General features: G+C 44.2%; 1 protein-coding gene across 1 annotated transcript; it reads right to left on the reverse strand.

The window, feature by feature from the left end:
- Positions 1-2,607: 2,607 nt before the first annotated feature.
- Positions 2,608-8,874, reverse strand: LOC137909291 (methylmalonate-semialdehyde/malonate-semialdehyde dehydrogenase [acylating], mitochondrial-like). The gene is made up of 12 exons (XM_068753735.1): positions 8,836-8,874; positions 8,623-8,661; positions 8,084-8,158; positions 7,515-7,676; positions 7,288-7,366; positions 5,993-6,295; positions 5,664-5,785; positions 5,239-5,428; positions 4,962-5,143; positions 4,160-4,339; positions 3,313-3,411; positions 2,608-3,238 (listed from the first exon to the last, which is right to left on the reverse strand). Exons 1-12 carry the CDS (start codon positions 8,872-8,874, stop codon positions 3,134-3,136), a joined length of 1,575 nt encoding a protein of 524 aa, XP_068609836.1. The 3' UTR covers positions 2,608-3,133.
- Positions 8,875-10,660: the final 1,786 nt, after the last annotated feature.

Raw genomic sequence — 10,660 nt, forward strand, 5'->3', positions numbered from 1 at the left:
TGACAAGCAGCAGAAGAGTTCCAAGCAGGAGAATCACCTAGACTAGTATGTTTGACCCCCCCCCCCTCCCTGGCAGACTCTCCAACCAGCCACTGAGACAGAGCCCAACATCAACCTCTTACACTCTGAGTCATCTTCTGCAGCGGTCGAGATGACCAGACTTTAAATCCTTTGTTGTCGATACTCAGAAGCTGCAGCGTGTCTCAATATCTGTCGACTAAACTCAGAGAGCTCACGTGAGGAAACACCCACTCGGACTGGAAACACCCACCCAGACTGGAAAACCCCACCCAGACTCATCTCACCCAGCGTGCGTAGAAAATTAACAACATGACATTCTCCTACCTTGTGAGGCCCATGCTCTTACACAATGTCCTCACATCTCAAAAACACACAAACTCTTCTGTGGAACCTTTGACAACGTGCAGTTCATTCAAAAAGCGGATCCTTGGTTCTGCTCGGTTTCCTTCTGTATCCAATAGCCAATGAACCGTTCAATAAACTAATGAAACTATGACTAAAGACAAATTCCTCAAGGCTGTGTTTGCCTTCATCAAACAGGTCAGTATGACTTTAATGAAGGGGTCATTTTGTTCTTGATGTTTATCTGATGCTATTCTTTACAAAAAAAAAAAAAAACAATGTTTCTCATTGATCCTGAAGTGATTTGTCAGAGAATGGTAAATTAGATAGCTAAACTAAACGTACATTTGCCGAGGCAGCAAAATGATCAAATGATCCTGCTAAAACGTCCATAAAAATGTCCGTCGGTAATGCTTTTAACCAGCGGTGTGCCAGTGAACAGGAGCAGGACGGTTCATTCAGTCAGTAGATACTGTGTAAAACACAAACTGGCACGGAGCGAACTTCACGGCTCAATTGGACTTGAAAAGCAGAGCTCTGAAACTCAGAAGGTTCGTTTTGGCTTTTCTTCCGAATGCAAATGTTAAGTTCCCGTCTGGAGGGATACATTTAGTTTCCGGCACCGGGAGAAGTCGTCCCAAGCAAGCGGCGTGATCGCTGTGAAACCGGCAGCGACCGCCGACCGAGCTCCTCGGTCGTCTCAAGGAAGGGAAGTGGCAAAGAGAGCAAAGCAAAGCGAATAGGACAAGCTAAAAAAAGTGCATTCCTGCATAGCAACCATCGCCACGGTGGACTTATAGGGTGGAGCTATGCGCTAATGAGAGAACACTCTTCCTCTGTGTGGGTAAGAACCGCTTTATTCTACCAGTTCACCAGCAGCCCCCCCCCCCCTAAACATCCAGAGAAACGCCAGAGGCAACATCTTTATCTGTGCACCTCGGTTTATCCTCTCTGGCTGTAAACGGTGAAATCAAGTCTTATCCACGGCCACATTTTGAGTTTAGCACCTCGTCACCACGCTGAATGTATGGCTGTCCTCCATGTTGCTCTCTTGGGAGCTTCTTGAACTGTAAACCCAAACGGTTATGGTCGTGGATTAACAGACAACCGATATTGTCCATTTCCTCTCTGTTTTGACGAACAATTCAATTACCTAAATGATAAATAGCACAAATGCTTTCAAATTTAAAACATTTCTGCGAGCCGCTCAGTGATCTGTGCTTCTCCTGCACGAACCGGGAGATGGAGATCTCTTATTCTGTGGACATTAAGCCACAAAGTTATCAACCGCCGAGTAGTACTTTAAATAAAACTTTAGTCATCAATATCCCAAATGCTGTTATGTAATGTGCATACTTTATTAGTATCATTGTAGAATGTTAATATTAACATCACTGCACACAATAAAGAAAGGAACACTAAAGTCTGAAACAGCATTCAAATAACAATAAAAACAAACTTTTCTAGATCAAGGAGCCTCCAGAATCAAAAGCCATAACCCATAAAACATATCTGTACATAATTTGTTCACATTTAAACTGTGTAGCTAGCTAGTTAGTTTATATATCTATGGCCATGGCTAACGTTAGCATTTTCGACACAACTTTCCTCCATCGAATAAAACAAGAGACACCCTCCTCCTATCTCTATGGCAACGGTCAGTTCTCCTCCTCTCGCCCGAGATAAGACTCATTTTAATGTCGGAGGAACGAAATGTTACACCAGTGCGATAGCGTGAAGTTCGTTGATGCTACGTAGCTTAGCTTCAGTCACTGTCACACCGTTAGCACGCGAGGATGCTACTTTGGAGGAAGCTAGCTGGCGAAGTTATCAAACAAGCTAGTTAGTTGACTAAACGTTAATAAAAGTGTGTGTGGGGGGGGGGGGGGGGGGGGGCTCTTCTATAATCCCCAAAATAGTTTAACAGCTAGAATAACACCAAATAATCCTGAAGCAACTTGTGAACGGAGTTACACGAACACTAAACAGTCCGAGCTCACCATGATGTCCGAAGTTACCCTCTCACGTCCGCCGACGGTATGACTTCATGACGTCATGATGAACGCGACGCGTGCAAGGCTCAGAGTGAACACGTCAGAAGTGAACAGCCCGCAAAAACGGGGGGGCTTTCATTCATAAATCCGATGACAGGATGGCTGTAATTTCAATCCGCTCCTCGTTCTCAGCAGTCCCAATCAGGAAACTGCAACAATAACAGACGAACTGCAAAAAGCCGATTCCAGTCAAACGATTGTCTTTATTCACAGTGAACTGCAGACAATCACATTTCAAAAGTCAGCTTCCTGAGAGAAATCCGGATATTTAACGTGACGTAGATTAGAACTCTGCAATTACGCTTCAGTGCCCACACAAAAAAGCCAATCACTTACTGTCAAGCACAAAACTCCGGGGTACACAGCAGAATACACATTTAGTTCAGGTTCTACAGCAGGAACTGTTGTGACATTATCTAATGCAACGTTTGTTTCATTAAGCTCTACCTTCAAAGTATTGACACAATATCCAGATAAATAAAACTAAACAGCGAGGGGATATCAGAGGAAGACTGCTGCTGATTTATTGCAAGAATCCTGATCCTGCTAAATGTAACCGCTGGTCATGATTCCGGGTCACATTCCACCACCGCATTTTATCCATTACATCAGCTCAGACCAGCTGCCAAAGTGCTGCCATCAAGAATCTCTGCAGAGTGAAAAAATCCCCCGCTTTGTGCTTCTTAAAGCATACGAGAAGTCACCGATGGTTGGGATTAGCGACCCATGGTTGGCATGGTAACAGCCGGGCTCGTCACGGTGGCGTCCTCGGCCTTCCATTGTGACGTGACGGTCTTGATTTGAGTGTAGAACTGGATACCCTGGCGGTGACGGTGCAAACGTTTAGATGAAGGATATTTAATAGAACACACGTGAAGCTGCTTTTGGCGTTTACCTGCTTTCCGTAGAAGTTTGTGTCTCCTCTGAAGGAGCCTCTCGAGCCAGTGAAGGAAAACATGGGGAGGGGGACAGGGATCGGCACGTTCACCCCGATCTGTGCAAATGCAAAAGAAATTATGCAGAGATCAAAATGGAACCTTTTGTTTGAACAGCAGGTGTGGCAGGTCAATATTAAACTAAACTTCCCTTTCACCCTGACATTCCGTCCGCTACTGGACCCAGGAAAATGAAGGCCGGCCCGCCGGGCAGTCACGCGCTGCAGCCCGGCATCATTTCCGTTTCCAAGTCTCTATTATTACGGAGCCAATGAACGAATCAAGTCGCGCTTTTGTCCTGTGCCGAGGAAAATAAATCAATTTCTTTCTCTTTGCAGCAGCAGTTGTCACAGATTAAAACATCGTACACAGGCTGCACCGGACCAAGACTCAATCGTAGAACCTGGAACAGACTCCGATTGGCTGCTGTTGCAAAATGCAGTTTTGAGATTGCGCTATACTTTCTATGTTTTGCCAGATGACTTCCGACAAAGTGTCTGCTGTACCTCCTGCTCAACTGGTTCTGCCTTTAATGCGCACTAAACAACTAGCAAAGCCGCTAAAGTATTTGTACATTTCAAAGTAATTTAGCCCTTTTTTCCCCCCTCTTCACCCAATCAGATCACCTCACACACACACACACACACACACACAAGACTATTTAGCTATGCTAAGTCTCACACTTGTGGCTCACTTTGGACCAAAATAATAACCCGTGTGGATCCCCAATAGTCAGTTCAGAAACCACAAAGCATCTAGTCGATCTACGCCTTTGTGTCCTGACCCCCTTCTGAAAGCCTCTCTCACCTGGCCGACGTCCACCTCGTGCGTGTATTTGCGTGCCGTGGCTCCGTTGGTGGTGAAGATGGCCGTGCCGTTGCCGTAGACGTTTCTGTTGATGATTGAAATGGCTTCGTCGAGGCTGCCGGCCTCCAGAACGACAAGCACCGGTCCAAAGATCTCCTCTCTGTAACACTTCATGTTTGGCTGAAAGGAAGAGAAGAATCACGTCAGAGATTCAAACAGGATCTAAATGCATCAACGCTTAGAGCGGATATTTGAAATCTACCATGTATGAAGCGCCACACTCATCAGGGGTGGCCCAAAATATTCAATTTAAAAAAAAAGAATGCAGCAGATTAGGATGTTCTGCCAACCAAGACCGGGAAAACAAAACAAATTCATCTGCTGAAAACAAGCCACCCCAAGCCGAGCCACACCACTGATGTAATTATTCTTAAATTACAAGGCAAGCCTGTTAAGCCTATTACAATTCAAAACAAGTCATATTTGCACAGTGAAATGTTTAAACTCGGTCATTACTTTTTAGTTTGTCACGCTCCAGTCATCAATAAAATTCTGCCTCATTTAATGTGTTGACTCATTTTGATCAATGTTGAAATATTATATTTTTTGCCATTTACTGCATACAAAAATCTAACTAAACAGTTTACAAGTTCATATTAGGTATTTAAAAAAAACTTCAGAGTACCGGAATTAGTTCTTGCTAAAACGACATTTCAGTCTCTTGCTTTTCTAAAATAATAATTAGACTACATTTTTAGAAGCAGCATTGGCCCCACAGCTTATCCCCTCAGACAAATCTCACCTTGACGTTTCCCAGGATGGTGGGCCCTACGAAGTTTCCGTGTTCGTATCCTCTGACGTTAACGTTTCTGCCATCCAGCAGCAGCGTGGCGCCTTCATCCACCCCGCTCTGTATCAACGACTCTACCCTGGCCTTGGCTTCCGGAGAGATCAGGGGCCCCACATCTGCACCGGGCTGGTCCCCTTAAGGAACGTGTGCACATTTCCCTTTTCATTTAATATATTTATATTTAAGATGCATAAGAACACGCGCCATTTGAAAACGCTGATGAAGCTACCTGCATTTACGCGCAGTGACTTCGAGCGCTCCACCAGCTCTGGGAGCCATTCACGAGAATCCCCTACAAATATAGCGGTGGACAGCGCCATGCAGCGCTGGCCTGCTGCTCCGAAGGCAGCCCCCACCAACTGGTTGATGGTGTTCTCTCTGTTGGCATCGGGCATCACCACGCCGTGGTTCTTGGCGCCCTAAAAATGGGGGGAAAAAAAAATAAAAAATGTGGACGAGGCTCTCTTCACCACGCATCAAACCAAAGCAGCACAGTGGCAATTACGCAAGGTACAAATCGTCCATGATTGACAGCTAAGCACTGAGGCGTTGCCTTAGTAACAGAGAATCGTGAGTCTCGTGAAGAAGAAGCAGAAAACTGGCCTAGTGACAAATCTGAGGAAGCTGAAACGTGCGCTGTGAGTTTGGCTGTACCATGTTGGACTGGACTCTCTTGCCGCTCTTGGACCCCCGCTCGTAGATGTACTCCCCAGCAGAGTTAGAGCCCACGAAGCTGATGGCTTTGATGGCTGGATGGTCACAGATAAAGTTCACCGCTGCACAAAACGGAATAAGAGAGAATAAGTCGTCTCGTCTTCATTCTCTCCGCACCCTTGAGGCACAAGCGAACACAGATCCGGATCCTCTGGCTGCACACACACGCCTTAATTACTTAGAGATATAGACTGTGGATATTATGGAGATTTATCCATCTACATATTGCCTGGGGGCGGGTTCACACACACACACACACACATTCTCACCTGCATGTTGGCCATGAATGACGTTGAGTGTCCCATCTGGCGCCCCAGCATCCTGGAGCATTTTGGCCAGGAGCATGGTGCATCCTGGGACGCGCTCAGAGGGCTTCATCAGGTAGGTGTTACCGCAGACCATGCCGATGGGGAACATCCAGAGAGGAATCATTGCGGGGAAGTTAAAAGGTGCGACGCCAGCGCACACCCCGATGGGCAGGCGGTAGGTGTAAGTGTCCATGTCCTTGGTGATGGAAGGTAGCGTCTCCCCCAGCATGAGAGATGTGATGCTGCAGGCATGCTCGACCACCTCTGGGAGGGGAGGGGAGGAAGGGAAGGGACGTGGTAAATCATTAGGAGCAATGACGAGGAGGTCTCCAAGACAAAGAGAAATATGAAGGCTATAGTGCAAAACGTATGAGGAAGCAAGTTAGCATGTCCTCTGTAGTGGACATTTGTCCATTACAGAGGACATGCTAACTGGCGAGCTGGGTCTCAGGAGGATATATATATATATATATATATAAAAAGGTGTTTATTGATTTGCTTTCCTTAAAGAACGAGCACTAGGGGAAATCTCTAAATCTCTGGTGGCACAGGTGAAGATGCAGCCTGTCTTTCAAATGTCATGGCAGACCGTCAAACAACTTGCTGAATTAAGTTTGAAAACACAGCAATACTCAAGACATACGAGTAGAATTTGTTTTTGGACTGAGCTCGTAATTCAAATCGCTCATATGTCAAATTGATTTTTTTTTCCATATAAAATAACAGAACACAATTTAATCCGTCTAAAAACTCTCAAATCAACGCTAATAATGGAAAAAAGCGTTTTTCATTGCAATATAGATACACACACAATGATATAATTATATACAGTGTTATTGTAACATCAAGTGTGGTGTTATTATGAGTTTTACCTTCAAGACAGACGATGCAATGCTCCTTGCTATGAGGCAACAGCGCTACCCACTGCGCCACCTTAACATATCTATATCCCTTTATTTGCAAGAGAGCATCGCTCTTAGATTTTCAACGAGACTCGATGAGAGTCTGCCCAAGAGAACAAGCACGTCGCACTGAAGTGAGCTTAGAACTATCGTTTCTATCGTTTATCAAGGACACCGCTTCGTGCGAGGAGACGAGCACATAAAGGGTTGACCGAAATAAATGCCTGTCATCAGAGACACAGGCTCTGTAGAGGGTAGACCAGAGTGTGATCTCTGCTGTGGATTCACCAGCGCTTTAATCTAATCAGGGCGTCCGAACCCAACAGCACCCTGGGAAGTGAATGCTCTACTTACGGAGCCCTCTGAAGACATCCCCCTCCGCGTCGGCGAGGGTTTTCCCCTGCTCCGTGGTGATGATCTTAGCCAGTTCTTTCTGAAATATCAGAGGAACAGTGGCTCAGGGTTAATTCAAGGCATCAGCGAGGAAGATTTTAAAAGAGAAACACAAAGAAGTATCAACTCTGCTCCAAGGCTTACAATTAAACATGAAGATGTATGTAAAAAGTGACGTATCTCCCTACAATGTTATCCTTGATGAGCTGCTGGTAGCGCAAGAAGATCTGCTGCCGGCTGAGGATGGAGGTCTCAGACCAGGAGTGGAACGCCCTGGAGCAGGAGTCCACGGCCGCCAGCATCTCCTCCTGAGTGGCTTTGGGAACGCGTCCCACCACCTCATTAGTGGCCTGAGGGGAACGAGACCGTCCGCACCAGACAAGTTGACTGAGAGCAGGGGAAGCCATTACTTTATATTACCGTGCATGCGCATGAATTCATAAATATTAATAAGCGAATGGTTGTTTTCTATCCGGTATAGATGCAATGGCTTGTGATGACAGTAGATGGCGGTTTTTACACGCTATAATCATCAATTATAGCATTTTCCAGAGGCTTATATATGTGAAAAGCTAAATTACAGCAAGACAGGACCTCTGCAAGATATGAAATACTAAGTTCTGCATTCTCTCGTTCCCAAATCTAAATATTCGAATCTGGCAAACCAAGAAATATTTCCCCCTCGCCAATGTGAATGATTTACTACTACAGCCGAGGTCATTCTACCGCTGAAAACAGTAAATCCATGAACACTTACGGGGTTATGAATGTCGAGCCACTCGGAGGTATTAGACTCCACAAACTTGCCATCGATGAACAGCTTGGTGGTGGGCTGGAGGATCACAGAAGCACATGGACTAATTCCCCCGTTGCCTGGTTACAACCATAGCTCATCAAGGACCAACCATTCATCACCAAACACATGTTTTAAATTCTGTCAACTTTCTGCACACGTTCTGGATTGTGTCGATTCATTTTAAGATTCTGCGCAGTCAGACTAAATAACGTTCCAATTAAATTTGCCACGACAATGAAAATAACGAGATATCCTTTGTAGATAAAACAAGATAATCCTGTTAAACCAATTTCACAACTGTCACAAATGATTTTAACAAACAAACGAAAGATATCCTTATCCAAAGACAGTATTTGTCATGTAAATAAAACACACTTGAGTTTGCCAGTAAACTTTGCATGCGTTCTATATTTGTATTAGAATCACAAGTTCAGCATAAATCCTGCTATTTTCAGATGAGCTATGAAAACAGTCAGGTATATGAATGCTGAAGTTCTTACCAATGAGGCGGAGTAGCAACGACCGAGCTGGAGAGGAACCTGTAAAGAAATAAAGTCCCAGGGCTTTGATCAAATAAAAACACACTGAACGCCTGTAAGGTGGCTAATGTGCGACAGACTCTGCTAGCTTGAAGCACAGGTTGCAACTAGTTTGAGATGCATCGCCAAAGATAAATAAAATGTTGTACAAAACCAGCAAGGATATAAATTCACCTTTTTGTTCAGAATGGACCGGAGGAGAATTGCAGCCATCGTGTTGTGTGTATTTATCCCGCTGCGAAGCCCTTCGACTGACCCCAAAAATAGCCAAAGGGAGCTTCGGCTAGCAGAAGCGGCTATGATGCTGCGCGCTTTAACACGAGTAACCAATCAGCGTCCTTCTTAGTTAGACTTACAAGTTACCGCGCATATGATTTGCCGACCACTTAAATCTGCGCGTCGGACATTCGCCGGCTTCTCAGAGTAGGCGGGACGGAGATGTTTTATAAGCCAATGACCGTGCGAAATTAAAAGCCCGCCCCACTTTGCAATGCACTCATTGGCTGTTTCTGTTAAACTCCACCGGCGTCGTCTCTCCTCCTTCTGCTGAGTTTTTAAAAGCATGTCCGGGAATAAAAAAAAAAAAAGCATGACCCGTAACTTTACACTGAAGCGCACTGGATTAATAATACGTTTTATGCCAAGCAATGCATATTGGCATGTAACCGTTTCCATAGTAACTTAATAATTACAGGCAACATGGAGTTCCTGCAGTCTTTGATAACGTTCCCCTGACTAAACAGAGAGTATTGATCCGTGCAGGATATGTATGCTTGTGTTTAATTTTCAGCGCCCCACCTCATTATTCATTCCTTGTCGCAGGCATGTTTCTCTGAGCACCGCATTAGAAGAAGAAAGCTCCTTTATGGAAATTGTCAAACCTTGGAATCACATATTTTAAAGACGTGCGGATATTAAGAGGAGGCAGAAACCCCAGTTTTTGGATTCTATCCCTCATTAAAGGTTCATATTATTTTCGACACCTATTTGCATATCAAAGATAGAGGCACACACAAAAATGTTCAAAGACGTTTCTGCAAGCCGAGAACCAACTATAATGGTGGCACTGTTACTAATACACTATAAGCTGCGTGTCTCTTTCAGTCATAACTGATTTATAAGTGAAAATTGTATAACTCATGAGGTTATATAACCTTGTTTGTTATTGAGCATACGTGTTTCTTTTCCTGTATGTTTGCAAATTCAATGTATTGCCCAAATAAATAAATAAATATCAATCTCCAATAGATTTCAGTTACATTTTTAAGATCGGACCTTTTGTTTTGAAAGAAATGCTTGGATTTTGAGGCAGAATGAACAGGATGAAGATGTGAAGTCAGTAAATCTTTTGCAGCACTGGAGGTTTGCACTCTCCAATTGAGCTCGACACTTAGCAGAATACTTAAAAAATATATATTTTCTTTCTCCAATTAAAATTTGAAGATACAGTAGATGGCACTTTGGTGGTAAATGAATTTACTGACATACATTGACATGTGGATCCAGAAAAGTCTTTGCTATCGTGACAGAGATATGTCAGTCCCCTTGTAGTTTTTACGCCTAATGGTTTTTGCAATTTAACTATTGGCGGCATAAAGCAATCATAACGATTCATATTGCGTGGTTACCTCCACAGTTCTCCTTAAACACCACAAAGCTGGTGTTAAGCCTGTGTTAACTCCATCATCGCACATTCCACTTGGCACTTGAACACTCTTTCTTTGAACATTTTGGCATCAAATTAAAGTCGTCCTGATGTAACAGAACCTCACTGCCAGCAGACAGCTCAGATCACCTGTATCACATATATGCTGTTTACGGTTGAAGGGGCCTGTTTATCTTGTCTATCCCCGAGGTCAGAGTTAAATTGGCTGAAATGGCAGTAATCAGCTCTGCTTACAGTAAAAGCAATAAAACACACATCAGAAACTCACTGAACAACTGTCTGCTCTGTATTTACTCAAGATTTATTGGCTCAGCCTCGTAAGTCGTTTGATTC

Source organism: Brachionichthys hirsutus, chromosome 20 (assembly GCF_040956055.1).
Source record: "Brachionichthys hirsutus isolate HB-005 chromosome 20, CSIRO-AGI_Bhir_v1, whole genome shotgun sequence".
Taxonomy (NCBI): domain Eukaryota; kingdom Metazoa; phylum Chordata; class Actinopteri; order Lophiiformes; family Brachionichthyidae; genus Brachionichthys; species Brachionichthys hirsutus.

Bases quoted from the DNA above. Each gene is read 5' to 3' on its own strand.
- LOC137909291 (XM_068753735.1), bottom strand. From the start codon at position 8,874: ATGGCTGCAATTCTCCTCCGGTCCATTCTGAACAAAAAG. The intron at 7,367-7,514 runs GTAGGGAGATAC...CTGATATTTCAG, and splicing joins AGCTCATCAAGGATAACATT to AAAGAACTGGCTAAGATCAT. The intron at 6,296-7,287 runs GTAAGTAGAGCA...CTCCCCTCCCAG, and splicing joins GGATGTCTTCAGAGGGCTCC to AGGTGGTCGAGCATGCCTGC.